The sequence below is a fragment of the Candoia aspera genome, chromosome 9 (genome assembly GCF_035149785.1).
Source record: "Candoia aspera isolate rCanAsp1 chromosome 9, rCanAsp1.hap2, whole genome shotgun sequence".
Classification (NCBI taxonomy): domain Eukaryota; kingdom Metazoa; phylum Chordata; class Lepidosauria; order Squamata; family Boidae; genus Candoia; species Candoia aspera.
Window position 1 is genome coordinate 20744816 of NC_086161.1, and position 25952 is coordinate 20770767.

Sequence of the window (25952 nt, forward strand, 5' to 3'; positions counted from 1 at the left end):
TGTACACATCTGCTCCTTGGCATTCCTAGCCATATTTCTGCTGACTGAACCCTGGCTTAAAGTTTCTCCAGGGTACCAAACCATAGCAGAACCCAGTCCTTCCTGTGGTGATGTCACATTTCGCTGGCATAATATGTGAGGTGCTTTATGCCATTTGCTGCCTTGACCAGGTCTTGCAATATTTCTGCCCTTGTGCTTCTTCCAACACTTCTGAAATATTGTTATATTCACTACTGATCAGCAGAGGCACTATATGTCTGGTTTCATTCTTGCTGGAACTTGTCAGGCATAGGCAGCCCCAAATGTTAGGTTTTATATATTGTAAGTTCAACCCTTTGTCAGGATTTGAACTCACAGGCACTGCACTTTGATGACTACAGTGCAGTGTGTCTAGCTTTTAGAGTTAACTTTGGCCTGGTGTCATCATCTTGTAGGAAGGGAGGTCTATAGATGCTATGAATGGTATACCTTCCTTTCTTATTTGTCTGCAGTTAAGAAAGGAAGCTGTACCATTCCTAGCGCTTCTGAAAAGGTCAACCTGGAGAACAGTTGGAATCTTCCCCATAATTCTCCATCACAGGATAGATCATGGAAACATAGGTTGAAAGGAGGCCCTTGAAGCCATCAAATCCCACTTCATATGCAGGAAGGCACACGTGGCTGCTCAGCCTCTCCTTGAAGGCATCCAAGCTAAAATCAGAGGTGTTCTTGCTTATCTTTATTCCTGCACCAATGAACATGTCTCCCAACCCATCTCAGACCTCTTTCTCTCCCAGACGTTGCCCCATTTTCCTTCCCAAATGCATGTTTTCTGCAGTTTCCTCTGCTGCCAGATCTCATTCCTTTGGATGAAAGAGAAATTGCTCTTCAAAATGACATTCAAAGGACAAGAGACTTTTAGTGAAGTCCTCATGAGGGGGGTGTTCTATTTCTTTAGTGATGGGTGATGTTCAGAGGGATGGAATCCTGTGTGATAGGAAAAAAAATTGCAGCAGCCATTGTCACTGCCAGGGTAAACAACATTTTAAAAACTTGCGATGAGAAACATGAAATAAATTTTCCAGCACCCTGGGGCAGCCATGGAAAAAGAGAAGTTTTATTTTTGTAAAGGAAGAAAAATTTGAAGAAATTGCACGGCAGATACCTAGACAGCATTATTTCATTCAATGAATTGAGGTTATATCAGCTGTAGTTTAGAGTACACGATTTAATCTTTTGTTTTCATGTTGGTTTGTTTTTGAAAACGATTGCCAAACCTGGTGTTTTCTGCATCTGCTGGGGTGCAATTTTTTTTCCTTAGCTAGCATGATGGGCTGATTCTTATGGGCACTTGAGTTACAAGTCCAGTGATTAAACTGGAGGTTGCCAAGTTGGGGAATGCTACTCTAGAACTTGTCAGTGTTGTTTGCTAGCCTTAATCATGTGTGGGTATGTGTGTGTGCATATGTATATTGTGATCCTAATGGGAAATGATAGAGGTCTCTCCCACTCGCTTTTTATGGCAGGCCTCTCATTGACGCCTGACCTTAAGATAGGCTGCGGTATGATTCCCATTTCAATATGTCGTTTCTAATTTTGGCTTATAGTTAAGTACATAGCAGTCTTTTGACATCTTTATGGGAAGAAGATAGATAGTAACTTAAAATATGTAGTATGCGGTATTTATTAGTGAATGTATTAAAGGAAGTTGGGGAAATACTTAAAAATATCCAAAAAAATCAAGAATCTGTTATTAAAAGCTTCTTGATAGTTAGGCCTGATAGCACACTATAGCTTCCAGGATGAATTATATGTTTTGAAAGGCCAATGTATTAGTTGTCCTCAGAGCTGAATGTTTCTTCGGCATTATTTTTCACCATTTTCATTCAGTTTGTTAAGGGGAAATTAACAAAAATGCTTTTCCAATGAACATTGATGAAAGAAAGAATTCCACTGTGGATTTTATGGCAAGCCAATCTGGGAAGTTTGCATTAACAAGTTCATGACAGAATGAATGCTAACTGAGACAAGATCTGGCTAACTTTTGTTTTTTCCTGGAAAAAAACTACTCAGCTTATCAAAGATGGTTAGCTATCTCTTCTATCCTGTTTTTTAAAAAGCTTGGGTGCTCTGAGTAGAAACTTCTCAATACGTCAACCATTGGCTATGTGACCCTATAACATTTGTTTTAACCATGGTTGATAACAAGCCACTGTAGCCTGTATCACTCATGTCATAAACTATGATTTACAAACTACAGTGGTTGGGTTCACATAACATGCTAGGTTGAAACTAATCAAACATGGCATGACATCCAGATTAACTCTTCTGTGTAAACTAGAGCTGGCCATGAGTGACCTCTCAAAATTCTCCACCAAATTTATGAGCAGAGAAGTAGGTAGATAATGGGGAGAATAAATTATCTAACCAGTTCTCAAGAGCAGGACTGTCTTATAATGGATACTGAAGCACCTCTACTGAAAGAGGTCCAAGGTCTTGCCCTTGGGACTGAATGAAGTGTGGGGAGCCATGGAGGTGCAGACTTCTGGGCAGATGACCATCTAATGAACAACAGGGCACTGACACACAGCTCTTGTCCCCCTTCATAATCTGCACCATGTAAGTGCAAGAATGCCAGACTCCATCGTGAGAATTTCCCTGAAATTTTGTTTTCCTTTGAATGGAATTTCCAAAGCCAAGTCTCCAAAGCAAATTGAACCAGAATTGACAGAGGAAAATGTGCAATAAAATTCCTCTGCTTGCATGTCTGTAAATGAATTCTTCATGGGGGCAGGAAGCATCACTTTATTCCTTTCTATTTGAAAAAAAGAAGAAGAAGAACACTCCTCCCTGGAATCCTGTAAAGGTAGAAGAAAAACCCAAGCTAAATTATTGATATTATTTTGGTGACATTTTAATTTAACACTACTGGGGACGTCTGGGTGACATTTGGCTGCCTGGAGCATGAGAAAAGTACAGTGTACTGCAAAGTGGGTGGTGTCGGCTTCTTTAATGGCACTCACAGCTGGGGGTGGAGGCTGCTTTCTGATCTCTGTTTCCTCCCATCGTAGGCTGTGTCACACGGTCTAGTGACTCAGAACTGGGACCTGCTCCTGCATCCCTGCAGCTTCAGGGCCAAACATACAGGATCGTTAAACTAGAGAGCAATGAGCCTGGGTGGGAGGCTGGTAGATGATGCTCAGCCCTGCATCCTAAAGCAAAGCAACCTATGGTGTGGGTGTGAATGCTTCTTGCTTTTACATTGCATACCTGTCCAGTTTGCAATTCCTGAACTGATCCTAAATGTATACAAAACAGTGTGCATTTGGGGATCCACTCTATTTGGAGAAGACGTGATTCATAATAAAGAGTGGGAGGAGATGGGCAGTGACAAATCTGATAAATAAATAACATTATGAATTATGAAAGAGGGTCTACTCAAAGATATTGTCTTATTGCATTTTTGGGTGCATATTCATGTAATCATAATGGTAGGAATGGGGGGGCTCTGTGAATTTCAGGGGCCAGTATGTTCCATGGACTGGGATAACCCCAGAAAAGGTTTTCTTCTGGCTCAGCCCCCTTTAATCTTCCCAAGTGAGGACCCCAGAGCATCTCCTCCTTTACTCTGGAGGAAACAGTCCTCCAGGTACCCTGGCCCTAAGCCATGTAGGGCTTTACAGATAACAACCTGGACCTTGAATTCTATCTGGAAACACACCGGTACCTAATGCAGCCCTCCTAATATGGGGTCTGGCTATACTTCAGAAGTAGCTCTTACCTGCCATGTGTGGGCTGCTGCATTTTGTAACAGGTGTAATGGTATGTGGGAATGACCTTGGGAGACTGGGTCCAGAGACGCTGCCCAGGTCAGATAAGAGACCGCATAGTCCCCAGCTGGATCGTGGGCTGGGCAAGAGGCTCAGAAGAGACCCTCCCTAGGTTCTTGGGCATAAAGGAGCCAGTGGGAGAATTGTATTTTCAAACTTGCAAGATTGATATCAGCCTTCCCAGGTAGACCAGACAGGAAACACGACCAGATGAGCTAATTCTACCTTATTGTAAGGCTACATTAACAGAATCTTCAATTCTGATTTGACTCATATTTGATTGATGGATTGATTCATTCATTCATATAATAATAGTTCTACAGTATTGGCTACTAGCCAAGTGATGGTTATATGGAATAAAATCAAATCCACACTTTGTTTATGTGAATCCATAGAACTAAGGATTCATTCAGCAAAGCTACAGACACATTCCTTCAATATCTTGCTTTCTCCCTTATGACTACACTTTTCTGGAATTCTTGTGTTGCTGGCTAATTTCAAATTTGCAGGATAGATATTGAAGCAGGAGGACATTAAAAGAGGTGTAGGACCGAAACAAATAGCATCATATTTAAATTGTCCTCACTAATTACTTACAGCACCAGGGATCCCTCCCTAATTGACATGGTGAGCTCAAGTGGCAGGGACAGCCTCCGGAAATTTGACTTACCAAGGGCTTGTTTTCATTGGGCAAGTTTTATTTCATCTCTTTCCCCCTCCACCCCCAGAGTAGCTTAGTTTAGGCATCAGCAAGGGAAGGTCCCATATTCATGAAGATTAAGTGTCTAGCAGTTAAGGAAGAAATTATCTGACTGGGGTTAGAGCAAAAAGTTTGTTATCTCACCACTTGCAAGAGTAAATTGGAAGAGCTGGCTTGTCCAAGCAGCTTCTCTTCCAGCTGATGATTGGAAAATGCAGGTCAGTCTCCAGACATGCACAAACCAAGTTCTCACCTCACTGATCTTATTGTGCCTCATGTAGCACATGCACTCTCTTTCCTTCAGAGGCATCCTGTAAACTATCAGAAGACAAAACGTCCCTGCACGTATATAAATTCCTTCTAGTGCAAAGAATCTATTTACAGGATGATGAGATGGCTTTACTTAAAACCAAAAATGGCTCCAATCTGGTTAATTAACAAACCCTTTCCACAACTAAGGTTTCATTTACAGGATCGTGATATCAGTAAACATGGATGCACATGTCTAACAAGGCAACGGGGTGTATTTCCTTCATGCCCGACTGAGAACTTTTTGGAACTATCTGGTTGACTGCTGGTGAATTGTGGGAATGTTGGTCTGAGCCAACCAACACAGTGACTTTACAGCTTTGCAGGATTGCACTAGTGTAGCATAGGGGTAAAGATGTTGGACTAGAACCCAAGAGAACCAGGTTCAAATCCTGTCTTATCCAGAGAAATTCATGAAGGCATTTTGAGATAGTTATATTTTTCAACCTAATCTACTCACTAGGGTTGATTTTATGGGAAAAACTGGAGAAAGACATGTGATATATCCCATGTTGAGGCCCTAGAGGAAAGATGAGATATACATTTAACAATTACACATAAATAAATAGATTGTCCTTTCTCTCACCCCTCTTTAAAGAGAGCTTCTGAAAAAAATGGAGATTTTTATCTAAGGCATAGATCAGTGTTTCTCAACCTTGGCAACTTCAAGATGTGTGGACTGCAACAAGTTGCAATCCACACATCTTAAAGTTGCCAAGGTTGAGAATCACTGGCATAGATGGAGGGACCCCCAGCCTCCACCTTTCGTTTCTCCTCTTTGCCCAACGGCGGAGGGGTTTCACTCTGGAGAGAAAAGTTGACTTTCCCATATGCTGTGGGACTCCTAGTCCCAAATCACTTTGGCTGTTTACATGATGAGAGTTGAAATTCAAGAGAGGCACCCAGTTGGACAGCAGCTTTGTAAGGGGAAGAAGTTTGTCATGTATGCATGATACCATCCTGGCTCATCCTAGACTCATCTCAGTGATGCAAACTTTCCAGGAATGATTGGCTCTTGCAAATCCTTTCCAGAAATGCCACTTTCCCAACATTTTTAAAGAATGGCTGAGCTCTGTTTAGTGCTGCTAAGGCTTTATTGTATTCCTGTTGTCCAATTTATCTCTGGTGATGCTGGGTCAGCATGCAAAGAAGTTACAACCAGTGGCATGCTGGCTCCAGCAAAACCTTCAGTTAACAATTGTTTGGGTGTGTGTACCTGTATCTATGTCAGCGAATTAACTAACTTCTATGACGTGACTGAAGTAGGCAAATCAACATGTAAGAATCTGTTCTCAGACTGATAAGGATGCAGGAGATGGTTCTGGAAATAGACCTCAGTCATCATCAATTAAACCAACCATCTAGAAGCTTTCCTGTTCACAGTAAAGCCACCCTAAAGAAATTATGGAAGGCCCCACCCTAATGTATTAGGAGATAAATTGGTCCTAATGGAAAATAGTTTAGTTGCTGACATTCTTGCAGCTAAACTTTCACTTCAGTACATTAGTTAAAAAGATTCTGGGCAATTTGTAGGAAATGATTACTTTCAGTTTAAGTCAACTGCCCAGGAGCCTGATACTGCACAGCAATTATCCATAACCGAGAGGCTTAAGGCAGAGAAGCGCAGAGGGAAAAAGTAAAGCACAGCTTGAAATAAGCATGAAAGTTTATGCCTTTTAATAACATTTGTTAGTCGGAAAAGGTGCTACCAGACCCCTTCGGCTTGCAAGATGCAGAACTTGCTTCGTTTGGAAGTGCTTTGAGCTGAGCTGAGTCTTTCAGATCCAGTGGCCAAGAGGGGGGATGATGGATGTTAATTCTCAGGCTCTTTGGAAGGTGGAGGTGAACAAAGCAAAGGGCTTCCTTATCAGCTTTGCTCAAGGTACAGGCAGGGCTGGTGATACCAAATCATACAAGCTTCAGAGAAGCCCTGGATGGATGGTTGTGTGACCAGCAGAGGCTGAGATGAGGAAGCCATGTGTTCTGGCAGCCCCATCCCTTCTCTGTGACCGCAGTTGATCTGTTATCCTGGGGGCAAGATACATTTTTGTGGCTTATGGAAGGGGTGAGGATCTGGACCCTTTTTTTCCTTATCTCCAAGAGCTGCAGGGGCACAGCACTGAAGCAACTATATGATTGGCGAACTTTTTTTTTCTTTAAGAGTTATTGATCATAGCAAGGGCTTGGTGCACTTATTTTGCTTTAAAAAGGAAACACGAGGAGTGCTGTGGCATTTCAATGACTCAGTCAAGGACCTCAAAAAACAGCCAACCAACCTAAAGCAAAAGTTTAAAAAAAAATCCAGTGTGCAAAAATTGCCCTGTTGTATTGCACGGGCAAATTCCCATCCACTTGACCCAACAACTTCCTCCCTAGTCATTTTACAATCTTATTTAGACCCCTTTGTTCCTTTTCATAACCTTCCGACAGCCTTAGCTTCGAAAAATTAGATCTCCAAAATGCAGATGCATTATTTATTGGGACATGTATTTCGTTGGCAGCATTCTGGGAGCAAAGCGTTAATTACTCTTTGAAGAGCTTTGCGGCTCTTCCTGACAGAGCGACGTCTTCCAAATGGTTGGGGGGCAGCCCACAATTAAATGGAAAGTTGTGCCTTTCCGTTGGGGTTTGCAAGGGAAGAGGCCGTCTTTTCCAAGGCGGGATGAGCTGCATGGGTTGGATCGTCGTCCTAGCAAGAGTGTTTCCCGCGCGGGGAGATGAAATGGGAACCGAAAAGGGGGGCTTGATGCTGAGCTTAATGCGGCTCTGTCGGAAGCAAAAGGCAGAGAGATGAAGGCACGGCTCACGTTGCTTCCATAGAAGAGCCTGCAGGACCCCAAACTGCGGTGGTGCCTGGAATAAATCCCTGAATTCTGCTGCATCTGTTTGCATGGGGTGCTTGTTGATATAGTTTTAGGATTATTCAAAAATGTTGGTTGATTTTAAGATTCCTAGTAGCTTTGAGTTCTTTGTTCCTGGCCTTTCACAAAGGGAGCTCTGTTTCATTCTGCTTTGAGCTTAGATTTTCCATCTGTTTTCAGTTTTAGGCTCCCCCTCCCCTTTCAGACTTGATTGATTGATTGATTGATTGTTCAAATTTATATCACCGCCCATCTCCCCCCAGAAGGGGGACTCTGGGCAGTTCACAATAAAATCAGCCATTAAAACCATAAAAATATAAATAACAATATCAACAACAGGTATAAATAAAGAATAAAATTTAATTTAACCAGTATAAATAAAGAATAAACTTTAAGTGCTTTATAGTGAATTGCAATTTAGTTTGACAGTTAGCCAACTTGGTAGCCACTGGGGTGGTGCAGGAATGAACAGAAGGAACCCCACTAAAGGAAGAGAGTATTTATTTATTTATATTTCAAATTTTGTCACTGCCCATCTCACCCAAAGAGTATTCTATTCTATTCTATTCTATTCTATTCTATTCTATTCTATTCTATTCTATTCTATTCTATTCTATTCCATTCCATTCCATTCCATTCCATTCCAGCCCAATTTATTTTCGAAAATTCCTTTAGCCAAGGACACAGCAAACCACAAGCATATAAATAGCTTATCCTATTTTATCTGAGTAGAAAGATCCATGTTAAGGCTAGGCTAACATTCAACACAACATCTTGTTTGAATCTACCACCAAATAAACCTATTTTAAAATGAACTAACTTGGAAGATAATTTGGAGGCAGGCAAAGAGCAATCTGTTTTGTTTTGTTTCAGATTTTTAAAGAATGATAAATATCATTTATGTCCTTAATTATCTTGTGCACTTATCCTGTTTGGGGGAAGGGAGAGGATATGATGGGGCTTTAAAGGAGAAAAGAACACCTTGTCTTATTCTGTCTTCCAAATGTGAAAAAATCACACAATAGAATTTTGGCACTGCAACCCATGGGTGTTCATTAGACCTCCGCAGAAGTGCACCAATTGCCTGGTTCTGGCTCCACTCTTCTTAGACTTAACAACTTGCATGACCTTCAAAACCCAACTCAGCAAAAGATCCCCATCCAGATAAATTTGAAAAAAAAAGAGAGAGAGAGAGAGAGAGAGAGAAACCCTCCACCACAAGGCAAAGAAGCATCTGAGAAAGGGAGATTTGATGAGATAAAGAAATTACATGGAGGCTCCCTCTGGTTACGTTTGACTGGCAAGATGCACTTTTTCCCCAAGCTTGAAGTGCATGTGGGTTGACAAGAAACGTAACATTCAACTTCAAACGCATTGTCACTTTTGCTCTGCTGAATACTTTTGCACTTGCAACTTGTCCTTTTCTGTAAGTTCTCCCAAGAACGATGAGACTTCTGACGGCTCACTGACAGCTGAGACGTCAGGGAGTTGAGAGTCCTACACAATCACCGAGGCATTTCTTTTGCCTTATATGGTCTGGTTCAGTTATAATGCCCGTTTTGACTATCTCTAATTTGACACCTCCCCCCCGCCCCAAAGAAGTACTTGCTCAGAGCTCTTCATGGGTCGGTGTGAAACCCCAGATAATATCTGCTGCAGTTTCATGCCAAGAAGGTGATCATAAGACTCCAAATTGTTTTTTAATTTTTTTCTTTTATTTGTAAGCAGATGAAGTCATCGGAGATCGATCAAGAATTATTTACGGAAAGTTACTGCAGGGTATGCAGCGCCCAACTAATATCAGAATCACAACGCGTGGCTCATTATGAGGTAAGAAGGGAGGTGCTGGAGGGTGGGGGGAAACCTGGTGGCTGGCAAGCTATCGCAGTGCCCGGAAGAGACTGAGGCTTGTGGCAAATGGGCAATCTAACAGTGGGTTTGAAGGAAATATGCAAAGCAGAGGTGTCCTCATGGTATGGATAAAAAAAAAAAAGTGAAGATGGTAACCTCAACAATTATTTCTGGGCACCAGTTTTGAGAAAGCTTCAGAGAAACTGGAACAGGAGAAAGAAACCATGAGGATGATCAAGGGACCAATTTAGGGTCTTCTAGAGTCGTCCGACCACTATTGGGCAAACATAAAAAGACAGGCTTTATACCACTTCAGTTGGGTTGGGTGATGCTACGAAGATGTTTTAAGTCAATATTGAGGAAATGGTCTAAAGAACTGGGTATGCTTAACCCTGGAAAGAGGAGACTGAAAGGAAACTGGTACAGTACCTGGAAAGTGGTCATACAAAATAAGGCTGAGCTCTGTTGTCCATTGTTATACACACACACAAGTCTGGGATGTTTTATGTTTTATTTATTTATTATTCACATTTAATTACCGCCCATCTCCCCCAAGAGAGGGACTCTGGGCGGTTTACAATAAGATCAAACTCCAAACATAAACATTAGAATCTCATAAAACCTATGCACATCACAATTATTATAAAATGCAATAAATATAACTTTTTAGTTTAGGTTCCTGTAGTAAGGAGGATGCAAGACCCCAAATAGACTTTCCAATTCCTGGATTCATCTTCTGGTATACTTAACATACTGATTCTATGAAGCCACCATCAAATCTTTAAAACTTACAAAAATGGACTGACATTTTTATCTCCATCATCCACTCTGGTGATGTTATTCCTTTCATCATCATGTCTTCTGTGAAGGCTGAGGTTAATGATGGTGAGGATGATGCTATGCCGGCTGAAAACCATTACCTGTCCCTGCCAAGAACAAATCTCTAGATGACAAGTGAGGCTGGATCTCCTTTGCCAAAGCCGTATAATTCATGCCGATAAGTTTCCCATTGCTGAGCAGAAATGAGGGTCTTTCTGCAATTTGATCTCTGAGAATTTCAGTACAGACTGACCTAACCCTCATCTGATGAATGAAGGTAGCGTTTAACGCTTAGTTCTCTTCCAGATTCCTCGTGTTCTGAATGTCTATATGCATCTTAGCTCAAAAATATAGTTTAAGCAGGCATCTTTGGAGAGCAAACACATTTGGAAGTGTGTCTTTTGTGAAGAAATATGCTTAAAAAACGTATCCTTAAAAATGTGCTTTTTCAAGCAGCTTTTTTTAAATCTGCAGAGTAATGCAAACTCGAGACAGAATGTATTTATTCAAGGATGTAAGTGAAAAGTGATACAACCCCATAACAGAGACTTTGCTATCCATTAGAAACCCCATGTAGAAAAAAAATATATAGTAGGTCCATTTATTGTGGGGTGTGACCTTAGGAATGCCTGAGCGTTGCAAATCTTTGTCAGGCTCTGTATCCCTTGTATTTTGATAGTGTAGTTGGCGAAACAAATTTAAGAGAAATATGGAAAATCCCAGCTCTGCCAATATTAATTGTGACTGACCGCTCACGACTTTGCATCACTTCTTCACCCATGGTGGCCCATGGCTGAGAAAAGATGGTCCAACCTTAATATACTGAATTTTAGAAGATTCAGTGACTTAGCCCTCTCTTTTCCTGCTGTTCCTCCTATCCAAATCACCCTTCCCAAATTTATTTTCTTCTGGAAAGATGAAAAGGGTGTTCTGGAAAGAGGCAGGGGAAATATTGTAATGAATGTGATGAACATAGAAAGTGAACATTTTGATGTTTAGGAAAGATGGCTTTTCTCTTTTTATTTGTGTGATTTCAGCATTTATTCTGCTGCTTAAGTTTCAGAATGGTTGGGATTTGTATGGGTATGTGTGTTACAGAGAGTGTAGCATGGATCTTGCTGGATCCTTATGGAAGACCCATATGGGTCTCAGCAAATATGGTCTCCTCTATTTTGGCAAACCAGTTCCTATGACAGCTGCAGAGCTTGACATTGGATGCGTCCATGTAGGACTTAGGCATCATTCCCACGCTCTTAGACCATTGTCTGCCTTGAGCAACTCAGCCAGCTGCAAAATGTCGATTTTGTTATATGTCCCACCGCAGGTCCTTGGTTTTATGGGTGAGCTGTTTTTCAGTTGGAGGAATTCTTGCCTTATCCTCCCTTAGCTTGGATCTCTTGAGTGAGTGGATTTCCCAGGCAATGTGATCTGTAAAATCTTAATTATTCTGGTCAGTTTCTAGTCAATTTTGTAACAAAACCAGGTGTGAGTTCTAGTCCTGCCTTAGGCATGAAAGCCAGCTGGGTGACCTCGGGCCAGTCCCTCTCTCTCAGCCCAAGGGCCAATCAGGCGTGGCATGAGAGTTCTAGTCCTGCCTTAGGCATGAAAGCCAGCTGGGTGACCTTGGGCCAGTCCCTCTCTCTCAGCCCAACTCACAGGGTTGTTGTGGTGGGGAAAATAGGAGGAAGAGGAAGTTATTTGGTAGGTTCACCGCCTTGAGTTATTTATAAAAAATAATAAAGGCTGGATAGAAAAAATAAATAAATAAAATCATGATATTATTTCATAAAAGCATGATTTTCCCTGGGTGGGTATTAAACAGTGAGCACCCCGCTGTTGCTTCACCCCACTTCCCAGCCTCTGGGATCTGTCGCGTTATGGGGTCTTTGCACTGCAGCTTACAACTTTGGTTGCAGCTGTTGAGACAAGGAGCAGGGTGCAAAACTACGTCATCGCAGCTTGCAGTGGGAATCTGTACATAGAAAGAATTATCTGTTGACATCCAGGCAGTTTTCTAATCACAGTAATACCTTCTGGATGGGTTTGTTGTTGTTTTTTGCAAAATGGCCAGAGAACTGAACCCAACATACACTGAAAATATCAGCGCAGCATTTATTTATTTTTCTTCTTTCTGCGTGGATCTGAAGCTCGCTTGTTGATGGGTGATGACAACAGGGCCTAACATTTCCCCTGACTGCTTAACAGGCTCACTGACCTGCTGGGCACTGGCAGAGGGCTGAATCCAGGGGTTCTTGGCAAGGTCTTCCTGAGAAGGTGGCAGAAAGTATAGTTTTCATAGTATAGTTTTATTGCCAACCGTGTTCTCTAACTGCATTGCACTCTACCGTCTTGAACTGCTATAATAAGATTGCATGCTGCGCCTACAATCTTTTCCACACTGGTTGTTTCCTCACCAAAGCCCCAGAAGACAGTTGATTATTTTATAATAATTTGTTGCCTCCTTCCCAATGCAGAAGAACTGTACTTGGGCTGGAATTCTTCTAAAGATGTTATAATCTCATCCACAGCTTTCCTGGTCCAATAAGCCGTCTTCTGTGTTATTAAGAATATATCAATTTATATGCCATCATTTTCTTTTTTAAAAAGCACACTAATTTCTTCATTACTCTTTTTATACACTAATTCCTTCATTGCTCAGCTTCATTGCACTTTTGGAAAGCCGTAATTGTTCTGATTTGGGAGGGGGAGTGGGGAGTGGAAACACAAACGAAGATTTGCTCCATTTATTAGCGATGGTAGCAAGTATCAGCCCCACCCCAGTTCATCGCAGTTTTCCTTTCTGCACACGGCACTGGGGTTTTGATCTACTGCTTAGGGGTGCAACTTCTGTGGGTGGGAGTGTCAAGCTGGATTCAGGGGCAGGGGCTAGGTGACAGTGACATCCAGGCAAGGGAGGTTCAAAACAGGCAAGATGGTGGATTTGGTGTTGCAATGCACAGCTCATGTACAAAAGTGGTGTGGCTTGCATTGCACTGCTGCATCTGCCATCTTTGCCTTTGAACCTCCCTATGGATGCCAGCACTGGGTGATTTGGGAGGAACCGGCTTTTTCAGAGAAATCGACTACTCCCAAGGTGCTCTTCCCAGCAATCTGGCTCTTCTCCAGTAGAGAAGTTAATCTGGATGCAGCAGCACCCTTACAGGCTCGGCAACTGTACTTGCTTCAGGGCTGATTCCAGGGTGTAAGTGGTAGAAGGGGATCCCCTGAGATCTCAGAGATAAGCTGTGGATCCTCAGGATTGGTCTTGCCCTATTCCTCCTCCTCACCTAGCTCCTGATTATTCTGGAGAGAGGCCTCATCCGAAGGGCCATGATGAAGTGGCAGGACTTCAAAGGCTGCATGTAAGAGTTTTGAGGGTCATACATAAGCAGAACTTTCTGCTTTAGCCCTTCGGCCAGAGAGAATCCATAGATTACATATGTGCTCCTTTGAAGTTGAGACAAGCACAAGTGAATGTCATGCCTGAGATCCCACCAAATCCTGAACCAGCTCTGATTATAGTGCTGATGTATTTTGCTGCACTGGTGCTCTATCGCTTGATCCAGAGGGTCTGAGCTGGGGTGCAAGTGTCTGTAATGTGATTTTGCCCCAGTAAAAATGCCTAAATCATGATGTCTAGAAATGTATCTCATTTTTATTTTTAAGAAAGGTTGAATGAACCAGGATTCAATCATCTTATTCCAGCACAATTCTCACCAACACTGTATTCAAATCATTCTTGCATTTATTTTAGTTCCACTGTTGGACAAAGATTTCCTAGGGCTTGCAACTGCAGTTAAAGACCTAAGTGGAAAAAATTAAAACAGAGGATTACCCTAAGCCAGGGTTCCTCAACCAGGGTTCCATGGCACCCTAGGGTTCCATGAAAAGTCACTAGGGGTTCCCTGGGAGATCACGATTTATTTAAAAAAATATTTCAAATTTGGGCAACTTCTCGTTAAAGAGGTAAGTTGCATTCTTTATTTTTAGTTTAAGGTAAAGGTAAAGGTTTCCCTTGACATGAAGTCCAGTCATGTCCGACTCTAGGGGGCGGTGCTCATCTCCGTTTCAAAGCCAAAGAGCCGGCATTTGTCTGTAGACACTTCCCTGGTCATGTGGCCAGCATGACTACATGGAATGCCATTACCTGCCCGCTGAAGCAGTGCCTATTAATCTACTCACATTGGCATGTTTTCAAACTGCTAGGTTGGCAGGAGCTGGGACTAGCAACGGGAGCTCACCCCATCACGTGGATTCGAACCGCCGACCTGCCAATCGGCAAGCTCAGCAGCTCAGCGGTTTAACCCGCAGCGCCACCGCATCCCTGCCATTTTTAGTTTAGGAACACTCTTAATGCATATCTATATTTATTTTTATTTATTTTATTTATTTTCTATCCTGCCTTGATTATTTTTATAAATAGCTCAAGGAGGTGAACATACCAAATACTCCTTCCTCCTCCTCTTTTCCCCACAACAACAACCCTGTGATGTGAGTTGGGCTGAGAGAGAGTGACTGGCCCAAGGTCACCCAGCCGGCTTTCATGCCTAAGGCGGGACTAGAACTCACAGACTTCTGGTTTCTAGCCCGTTGCCTTAACCACTAGACCAAACTGGCTCTCTCTATATATGTACAAACATATATACATACATACAGGCCTGCACATGAAACAAATATAACTATTTTGTAACTTCTGGCCTATATTTGAGCCTGAATGTGCAGGGGTTCCCCGAGGCCTGAATAATATTTCAAGGGTTCCTCCAGGTCAAAAGATTGAGAAAGGCTGCCCTATGGAGTGGAGGAACAATTGCCACCTCCTAAACAAGGACAACACAAAAATTTCACCCCTTGTCTATCAAAAGATGCTCCATTTTTCCTCAAACAGCAAGGTATTTTTAACTTTTAGGGTAGGTCTGAATACAATAAATTTTGAAGTGTTGTTTCATTTATAGGACAATCCTAAGGGCAAGTGGGCACCAATTTCATAAACATTTTAAAAAATTGAAAAGGACCCAAGACAAGGAGATTTCAGTTGTAAATCTGACAAAGAGGGATTGTGAAATTGACTAGGTTGGTTTTTCCCTAATAAAATCTGCTGGTGAAATCGACTGGAGAACAGGCCAAGGGGTAGGTGGGAGGAAGGCAAAATCCTGACCATGGCTTTCTCCAAGGGATCGGTAGGAAACAAATCTAGTTTTTCCTTCCTTCTCGTCAAATCAAAGTCAAGGATGTAGGCGTGAAAGAATGATAATTTGAAGACTTTTCAAAGATAGAACATTGAAGGCACTTGCGCGTTCATGTGGCAGCAAGCAGAGCGTCAGTTCCAGAGCTATCTGTTACCAAAAGCACATGGACTTCCTGGCATCTTCTGGATATGAAGTGTGAACTTCTTCTAAATACTGAAGAATCTGTGCTGGTCTGTTCTCCTGGGTATACAGAGCAGCAACTACATTTTGTAAAACTCGTCCCGCTGCTGGGACTCAGGTGGGGATGAGGCTCCAGGGAGAAACCTGTGTGTGTAAAGAGATGCAAAGAGTAAAAAGTGTAAAGTGTGGGCAAAGAGATTGGAGTAGAGGAGGAGTCTGGACTCTGCCCACTTGCTTCTCCTGGCTCCTGTTCCTGCAATCGTTTTCCTCCAGTGAGCATTTATGCACTAGGTGTGCTATACTGGAGTAAAACAGAGTTTGGGGAAGGCACATGAGCAGAGGAATAGCAACTGCTTCCCTCCTCCGAATCATACATCTGCGCGCACACACACACACGCAGAGCCCAAAGCTTTGCAGCTGTTTGACTTAAACCAGAGCGTCCAAATCTGTCTTTGCCAACAAACATGACTGGCCCCAAGATGGAGCTTGCTCCCTCTGATGCCTCGGGTCTTTCATTTTCCACGCAAAAATTTCATCAGTGGCAATGAAAATACATTTCAGAGACTCCCTGGTGCTGCTCAAGAAGACGAGGAGAAGGCCCAGATATCCTCAAAACTATCTGGTCTGCCTCTTTTTTTGCTAGAAGATCACTCTGCCTTTTACTGATTTAGGAAAGTCCATTACTTCTAGCTTCATATGTGAAGCGATTTGAGTAACTTATTAAAAATACCCACAATTTGTTAGAACTTTCTACACCAACCCAAAGAAATGCCGTTAAGCAAAATGAAATTGCTCACGGGGAGGAGGAAATGAGGACAGGTGGATGGATTTATTAAGCACAGACTAGTAATCGGATGGAAAGCAACAGAGTGTTCTTTTCAGTCTCGAGCGTGTTCTTTTTGAAGGTCCGTGTTTTTGCTAATGCCGGTTGAGTATTTCCAATGCTGGCCACCTGTTCTGCAGTCTGTGAGTTTAGCTGCCTCTCTTGGCAAGGATATGAGCAACATGCACCTCCGGCTGTGGAAGGGTGCTTGATGGTTTGTTTGCAGTTACGTTGACCAAGGATGGCCTAAAATGGATTATGAATCCTCCATAAGGAGGCTGGGCCAAGGTGCTTCCATAAAACGGGTGGTCTTTTTTGTATGCAGCCTATTTAGGCTTTTGAGGACTTGGGCATTTGCATAAAAGAAAGTGCTGCTGAGGTATAACTAAAAACAATAACGCCAACAAATCACCCCTAAGAGCAATACTTAGAAAAATTCTCAGGCATCCTGCAAATCACATACAAAAACAGAACCCTTTTTTGCAGAAGAAGGACATTTTTAAGAAATGGCCAGGCAGATTTTGGCACCATGTTACCTAGGATCCTGTGCATATACAACACCTTTTGAAGAAATGGAACTGTTTCTCATACTTCCCCCAAGAATCTTGCAATAAAATTATCCAGGCTGTACTGTACTCAGATTTAGTGTTGAGCCAAATTATTAATAGGCACATGTAGGCTTTTAGCTGTTCTTTGAATATTGCTCCAGGGGCTTTTAAAAATATTTGAATAGCAACCCTAAAATGTATGTACACAAGCTAAGAGGAATTATTTTTTAAAGAAATTATAAAAACTGTATTCTGTTCTGCATTCTGTAACTATTTGCAATATATAGGTGTCATAAAATTCCAGGGATTATGAAAGGGCAGATAATTAAAATGAGATGGCTGCCAAGATAAACCAAAGCCAGCATTTCTCTGATTCTTTGATGTCGGTTCCAGGATTTTAGCTGCTTTGTGAAAACTGCCATATTGTCATGGGTGACCCCTCTGGGTATTGTAAGCTTGAGCAATATGCTAATAACGTAAATTATCTTCCAGGTAATCTCCTTTCACTTCAACCATACTGTTTGTCAGACTTTGGTAACTGGAAGCCATTTTTTTTCCAAGTGTGAATCTCACGAAGTTTTCTTTAGCGAGATTTGTTGAAGTGAAATAAGTAGTGATACAAGAATTCCAGCAAGTGAACCAATGTAACTAGGTGTCCCTTATGGCAGAAACTTTCTGAGTCTTTTTCTCACAGCCTGACAGTGGAGCTGAGAAGAATGTGCAGGTGTCATGAGTCAGGACAGCAGGTCTGGGTTGCTTCTGTACAACAGTTGCTTGACTCCTTCTCAGACAACAAGTTTTTACACTATTTTCTGTTGATTAAATAGTGCATTAACAATCAAGATAAGAAAATTCAGGAGGTGCTATTCTGGAGCTGAACAACAGATAGAGGGGAAAGAGTCTGTTGCTTATCTGATAAGGCTCTGCTGCAACTTCAGGGTAGTGACACGTGCTTCAGAGCTGATGGGTGCTTGTCATTGTGAAGGGAAGTGTTGAACTATTTTTGACAGGCTGAAAGTTATCACACGAGAATCTGACAGGTGTAACAGTTGTCTGCTATGCTGTTTGTTTTATTTGTGAGGGAGCATTTGAAAAGCTGTTGCTCAGGATAGTTCATCATTTTGGCATTACCCGTGTGTGTACTGTGGGGACGGAGTTATTTTTATTCTTACTTCCAACATCCATGCAAGTAGTACCCAGCTTTCTCTGTGCTACTCTAAGGACCATTTTCATCCTCTCACAATGACCTGGAGAAGTGGTTAAAAAAAATCCCTCTCAATTCTGCATGGGTGACAATTTGAGAAGGAGAAATTGAGGGCAAAGATTCAGCAATAGAGTACCATTTTGGGATCAGGCTCTCCAAGTTCGTGGTCAGTTTATAATGGATTCTCCTGCAGGTAGGTCTCCCTTACTCCAGTGCCCAATGATGTCATTATCCAAGCCCACAAATATCTGATTAGCTGGGTGCCATTGAGATAGGCTCAACTCCAGCTCACAGCATACAGCAGTGTTTCTCAACCTTGGCAACTTTAAGATGTGTGGACTTCAACTCCCAGAATTTCCCAGCCAGCTATGCTGGGAGTTGAAATCCATGCATCTTAAAGGTGCCAAGATTGAGAAACACTGGCATGGAATAATGCTAACCATTTTGACCTCTCTGTTATAAGCGCCTGTCCCTCTTCCAAGGACAACCTCTTTGATCCCATCCATCCCCATATCTGTATGCAAGTTTCTACTTGCTGATCATCCCTTCACTCTTTATTTGGTCCCAGATTGATTAACTGGTTCTTTTTGCAGGCCACAGGATCAGAGTAACTGTCCCAGGTCCATAATTCGGATGTGTCTCTCTTCCGTCTCTTCCTCTTTCTCAGTGTCCATCTTTCATGGCTGTAGCTTATCACCAGCAAGACCATTGTTTTAATTATTTGGATCTTCGCTGTCATAAAAATATCCTTTAGAACTTGTGTCAGTTTGTAACTGCTTTCCTCGGTAGGATTAATCTCTACTGTATTTCTCTTGTATTGTATCCAGTCCATCTTTATCTATTCTTGAGTCCAAACTATCTGCCACCACTAGTATCTGATCATCTATAAGTTTACAAAGTTTGCAGGTTGACATTGCCGTTGTCTTCTTAATGCTTAACATTAACTCAGATGTTTTACTTTCCATTGTGACTTTCATAATGAGTCTAATTTTGGCTAGCAAAGTGGTATCATCTGCATATTTGAGATGGCTGGGGTTTTGGCCTGCTCTTTCAATTCTCACTTTTATTCCTTCTACTTCTGCCATTCTTAGAATATATGCATTGTGGGAGGACCATAACGCATGTACAAAAGGGACGGGACTTCAGTTGTTTGGTCACCGCCACCACCACCACCACCTTGACTTTTTTGCCCCCTCCCTTGAGGACCACCCCTGTATTTTCAAGAGGGAACTATATGTGAAACAAACATGTGGACAATATGCATCCTTATCTCACTCCCTTCCCTATGCTGCTTTATCCAATTTCTGTTTTTAAGTCACCATATACATTTTAAAGGGTCCTCATGAGAAATATCAGGTCTTCTGGCGCTCTTGCTTTTAATATAAAGGTAGTCCTCGTTTAATGAGCAGAATTTCAGTTGCTAAGCGAAGCAGTCATTAAGCAAATCTGCCCTGATTTTACGACCTTTTTTGTGGTGGCCGTTAAGCAGATCACCGTGGGCGTTAAGCAAACCAAGTGATCGTTAAGCGAATCATGCAGTTCCTCATTAAATTCGCTTGCCAGAAGTCAGCCAGGAAGGTTGAAACTGGCGATCATGCGCCCATGGGATGCTGTGACAGTCACAAATGTAAACCAGTTGCCAAGAGCCCAAATTGTGATCACATAGAGTGGGGATGCTGCAACAGTCAAAAGGTTGAGAACTGGTCACAAGTCGATTTTTTTCAGCACCATTGTAAGTCTGAACTGTCACTAAACAAATGGTTGTTAAGTGAGGATTACCTGTATGCTACAGTCTGAGATGATCCTGCACAATCACAGACTTTTGTGTAGTTAATAAAGCAGCAATGACAAACCTCTTTCTTAAACCCTCTGGCTCTCTCCATTATCCATCTTGGCTATTTGATTTGTCCTTCTGCCTTTTTCTGAAAGTTGCTTCTTCATTTAGCATTTCTGTCTCTCTATGGCTCTACTCACCAGAGTTTTTAAGCAAAATTTTCTTTTTGTGAATAGTGCAGTGGTTTGGTCATGTGCCCATTCTTTTTTGTTTTTTTTTTTAAATCTCTTTTATATACTGATCTTTTCTGATTGCTAGGCTACATATTACATCTCTGTCAACCAAAAGATCTAGGGAAGCTTAAAGCCTAGAAATTCAATCTGAATTTACTTTGGACCCTGAATTACATTTTAGGATTTTTTAAATGGGAAAAAAATTGGCTCCTTTTTGACTTGATTTATGCAATATGCTAATGAGAAGCCCAGATTAACAAAACAACATTGCTATATTACTGTAACATGCTATACCTGAACAAAGAAAGCATGTTCTAGGTTCATGTGATGGTTTGTTTTGCACAGCTAGATTCCCACAACATACTTAAGCACAAATATCACAGCCCTTAATGCGCCTAATGTAACCTCTGACCCACTGAATATTCACTATTCGAATATTCAACTATTCAGCATAACTGGATTTATTTCCTGGAATTGCGAAACATGAATCTGAAGATTGTGAATATTTTGCATGCCCTGAAAACATTCTGAGAAGATTTGCCAGGAATTTTAAGAAGCTTGGATGTCTGGTTTTTGTTCTTAACAAAAACAAAAAGTGGGAGTGGGAAAAAATAGAGGTCACATCAGTTCTGAAAAAAGCAATTAATACCAAGCAGATGTTCTACAATGTGCTGACTCCTTCTCCATTGTCAAAAATAATGGCAGCTTATTATGGGTAATGTAGCCCAAGTGCTGTAACAATGATGCCAGACCTCATCCAATTTACCTACTTTCCAAAGCAGCCTCCAATGTCCCTTTTGAAGAAGAAATAGTTCATTCTGTTAAACGGCTCCTCCTTGAAAATATACACCAAGGAAACACAACACCCCACCCCCCTTTCTATGTCCATATTCCAAGTCTCTTAACAGAGACTGGATTACACTAGGGACATCTGCATTTATTTCATCTTGTTCTCAATCTAACAAGCAACCGTGATTGAGCAGATAAATCCGTTAATCAAGAGAAAGCCAGACAGGCACCGAGGGATTTTGCTAGATTTCTGAGTGCACTTTTCTGCTAATGGATTTATGACACACGTGGTAGGCATTTGATTGAATATTGCTGAACTTCACTGGAGGATTATGATGATTTATAGCCTGCCTCTTCTATGCAAGTTTAAGGCAGCCAGTGTCAAATTCCACCTCAATGACAACTCTTGGGAGTTAAGTTGGGCTGAGAGATAGAGGCTGTGTCTAAGACACTCAGTGATCTTTCATGGCTGAATGAGAATGAGTCTCTTTGGTCTAACTTGGACTTCTTTGGCCGAAAGGGTTAGTAGAAGGTTGTTCGTTTGGCCCTCTCCTCAACTTCTCTCCATTGTCCACTAGATTCAGCAGTGTGTGGAGACCCGAGATCCTAAAGTCTGCCAATTTTTATTTAACAAGTTTGCCTTGAATGAAAAGTTATTGATCCATTTGATCATTTCACATAATGAGCCATGTTTTGGATGGGCTGTGCTCCCAGTGTGGACTGAGTGTATTGTGCTGATGGGCAGATGGATGGACAGAGTTCTGACTCCTTTGCATAATTTCTTTCCAAAATTCTATTGGGTTGGAAAGAATTTAAAAAAAAAACTCAGTGTTGTACCGAACCCTCTATTACACTGAACTGCTTCTTCACTATGCAGAACATCTGTTGGTTCCTCACATGACGGAGCATGACCCCCAGCAAACTTGTTTTGCCTTTCATGCAGGCCTTGTCTTCTTGGTAAGAAAACTCCCCAGTCTCCACAGATGTTCACCATGACTGTGGGCAAAAGGCCTTTCAATCGCTTCTGTTGTACATGTTCTAAGAAACTGATGGTAACGTTAGTGTTTTTGCAGGAAAAAAATTTTTTAAAGGAAGAGTTATAGCCATGTTGGGTTATGAGACAGAAAAAAATAATCCCTCCAACATTCACAGCAGGGCCATGCCTCAGTTAGAACCAGACGAAATTGGTACAATGCAGAGTTTGAGAGTCCCAGAAGTCTTAGTGAAGAGTGTTGGGAAGAAGCAAGCAAATCTAAGGATTAGATCAGATCTTTCACATCATTGCCTGTTTTACAGTTTTATGAAATGAAAGCCAAGAATCATTAGATGAGGTGGCATATATAATGTGTAGTCAGTTTCAGGATAGACTGAATACTTTCATTAGTGAGAAGTCTAATTGGGTCAAATTAGACTTGGGGACAAACAGTAATGGCTGAATATTAGGCCCCAGTCTGTGTCTCCTATCAGCTCATTGTCTCTCTCTCCCCCCATCGGGATGGCCTTGACCTGGTTGAATCTGTGCTTCCCAGTTTAGGGCTCTGGGTTTGCCTGCCACAGTTGCTTAAGCTCTTCAGCTCAGAAGTCTCTCCCTCTACATGTGCCAAGCAGACTCCAAGGCTTGGCGGCAGCAGCTACCCCACAAGCAGTGGGTAGTGCTCCAACTTGTGCTACAGGCATTCAGCCCAAAGGTCCCACCGTGTGCACCAAGAATGAGCTGTGTTGCCGTGTGAGCTGGAGACACCCATCTTGGAGCCTAACAGACCCCACTGGGAAGTCCCTGAAGTCTCTTTGGTGTGTTCTGCAATGTCGGCAGCAGGGGATCTTGCAGCACACTCCCTAGCTTCCTCCCTGAAAGGCCCAGGGTCTCCTCAGTGTGGGCTTCCAAGACTAGGTAGATGTGGCGTAGACAACTGCCAATCCTTTATTTCTGCTTGCTTTCTTCCAACTATTAGCCACAAACTGAAAGAGACCAAGATCTATGCATGCTGCTAGACTCTCCCAAGTGGTTGAGAGACTCTGGTGGGCATGCCAAAGCCACCCATTCTGAAGCTCCCATGGGATGCAGAGCCAGGTGGCTGACAAAGGGGCTTGGAGAAGTCTTCTCTCGCCTTCTCCCATAGCATCAGTTCTGCAGGAGAAGGCTAAGAGGAGGCCCAAGCAGCCTGCTTGCTTCGTTGTAAGAAGGAGGGCTGTGTTTGCTGGGCAAAGCAGTTTTGAGGAGGCTCCTTGTTTAAAGGGTCACCAAGTGAAGCATTTATTGATGTGTGTGTGTTTGTGTGTGAGCATGTCTGTCTGTCTATTCTGTCTGTCTGTCTATCCATCTAAGCACAAGGTGTGGATTTGGATTTAACTGCTCACAATACTGCAGGAGTGAGCCAATAAAGCAACATGTTTCGAAAAAGTTATGAGTTCTCAAAGTCCTCACAGAACTGGGAAAGGTGCGGGAAAGTCCAGCAATAAACTGGCTATGCAGTCCTTCACAGGGGAACAAGGAACAGTAGCAGAAAACCAATTAACGACTTTGAAGTGCCATAAAGTGTGTGTTTTCCTAGAAATTTTCTAGGCAAGCTTTTTTTTTCTCAGTCTTTCCTAGGTCAGTAACCTATTCTTGTCTCCAAATATTTGTTAAATGGATTGCCTTTTTTCCCCCATCTCTGTATATATTGAACTGTTAAAAAACAAGGGCAGGGCTATGAACTAAGGATGATTTACTGGTTTTTACTTTTTTGAAACTCAAACTGAGGGTGAAAGTAAGTTCGGAACAAGGCTGTTTCATCTCTCTCCCCTTCTCAGCCTGTGAAAGCCAGAAGGTCAAGGCAGCTACACAGGGCCTGACAAATTTAATTAAAATCAGTGTAGTTCTACCCATTTGGTAACCTTTCTGGAGAAGGAGGAGGAGGTAAGAGATGCTGGGGGAAGCTTTATGAATACTTCATTTTTACAGATAGAAATTATCTAACCTCAGATGATAAAGTAGACTACAGTTGCAGAGAGCTCTTAATCTCTGATTATTTTTACACAACGCCATGAGCCAAGGAAGCTTAGTTAATGAACACACTGCCATCTTACCTTATCGAGCGCTGCATTTTAATTAAGGTTAGAGCCTTACCATGGGGCCTAACCCCCCCAAACAGTTGTTGTTTGGGATTTCTGCAAACTGCACTTACCATCAGACACTTACTGAATTACAAAATTCCTCATTACATATAAAGTCCCATTTGAGGAAACCCAACATTACATTGAGTTCAGAGTAGTACCACGTAAAAATGTTCTCCAGGATTTTTCCATCGGTTCTCCTTTTGTCTGATGAAAGGCAATTTGCTCTTGAAATTGCTTTCAAAGGAGAAGAAGTTGTGGTGAAATACTTATAGCTATATGGTGTTCTTGGATTTATGTAGTGATAAGGATAGCTAAATGTGCTGTCTTTCATTATAAAATTATCTCTTGGTGGCTTACAGCCTTCCTGGTTTCTTACAAGTATATTATATCCCAAAGGAGGTATTATGGAAGGAACTTCGCCCAAGGGTTTTTTCCTGATTGGAAAGTGAGAAAAATCAGGAAAATTTCAGAAGAATAAAAAGATGTATCACAGAAAGCAGCAATACTGCAGCAGAACCTTCTGCCCCCCTCAAAGAATAAAGGAAATTCAGAAGTTACCACCAAGACAAATTCAAAAGAAGTTCTTAAGCTTTTGGAGAACAAGGTAGAAAAACAGAAGAGATTTATACAGGAAGAAAATGGTTGAGAAACTGCAAGGCAGATTTTGGTCACGCATTCGCCCAGAAGACAGCATGTCTGGTTAAAAAAGACATTAAGAATTGGGAGGGAAAGGTGTGGAAATGGCACTGCACTTGCATTGGTTACTTTAACTTTGGGCCCTAGAATATCGTGCAAATACAGCAGCTTCATCTTTACACTTCCAGGAATTTAAGTTATGAGACTGAGAAGCACTCAGCTCCTCTTTTTTTGTTGTTTTTTGTGCTCAGTCTTGTCTTGCAACAGTTGTGATAGCCTGAGTTTTCTCCTTGGCTTTCCATCCCCATCTCCCAATATCACCGAAGATCATCCTCTACGTGAAGATATTCACTGTTGGAAAGACCATCCAACCCAAATTCAGTTTAAAGAGAAGGATTTATAACACATGTTAGCATCAGGGGTTATCTATCCAATATCAGCATCTGGAGAGTATCTTGAGCAGGTAGACACACACACACACAATTCATACACCACTTCTCCAAAGGCATACAAGTTTTGCATTTCACTTTCCATAAAAGAAGCTCTTTGGCTCCTGAGCTTTCTGATCTGATGCCATTTTGTGCATTGTGTTTCAAGTAAGCATCTTTTTACACAGGGTTCTTTCAGCTGAGAACTGCATTTGGAAATGCTGAATGAGTGCCCAATCTGAAGGTCACTTTCCTGATCCTCATATTGCTTTGGAATGGCAAAGTTTAGAACAGTTTCCTTGAAAATAGAGAACAGGGCAAAATTCTCTGGTTTCACAGTGCAACCTGAGAAGGAACCACCCCCAGCTTTTAGGCTGTTCAGTAAGAGAAAGAAAACAATGGAGGCTGGTGATACTAGAAGAGTTTCCTGCTCTGAAATCATTTCATAACCCTGAAACTATTTCTAATTTTTTTCCCCCTAAACCAAAGGTGGGGATTTCTTTTTCTGTCCACTGCTGCATTATCTCAGGGTTCATGCTGCATAAAGAAAACAGTGGGTGGAGCCAGAGCTCAAAGTGGGTGGAGCCATCCATTATTTCCCTAAGATACCCTTACAGGTAGTCCTCGCTTAACCACAGTTGGGACTAGAATTTTGGTTGCTAAGTGATGTGGTCATTAGTGAATCTGACCTGATTTTACGACC

The 25952-nt window shown here is 42.0% G+C and overlaps 2 protein-coding genes across 3 annotated transcripts in view; one reads left to right on the top strand and one right to left on the bottom strand.

Annotated features, from left to right (window-relative positions):
- The window catches only part of LOC134502748 (disintegrin and metalloproteinase domain-containing protein 9-like), a 658699-nt gene that overhangs the window by 202816 nt on the left and 429931 nt on the right, over positions 1–25952 (bottom strand). The gene's annotated exons all lie outside the window — the stretch shown is intronic.
- Positions 1–25952, top strand: part of ZMAT4 (zinc finger matrin-type 4) — a 140754-nt gene that overhangs the window by 26130 nt on the left and 88672 nt on the right. The window contains exon 2 of one of the 2 annotated variants that reach the window (XM_063311085.1): positions 9405–9509. In XM_063311085.1, the coding sequence (XP_063167155.1) occupies positions 9405–9509 (105 nt within the window). The remainder of the gene's footprint in view (positions 1–9404; positions 9510–25952) is intronic. The other variant, XM_063311086.1, reaches the window with a different exon arrangement.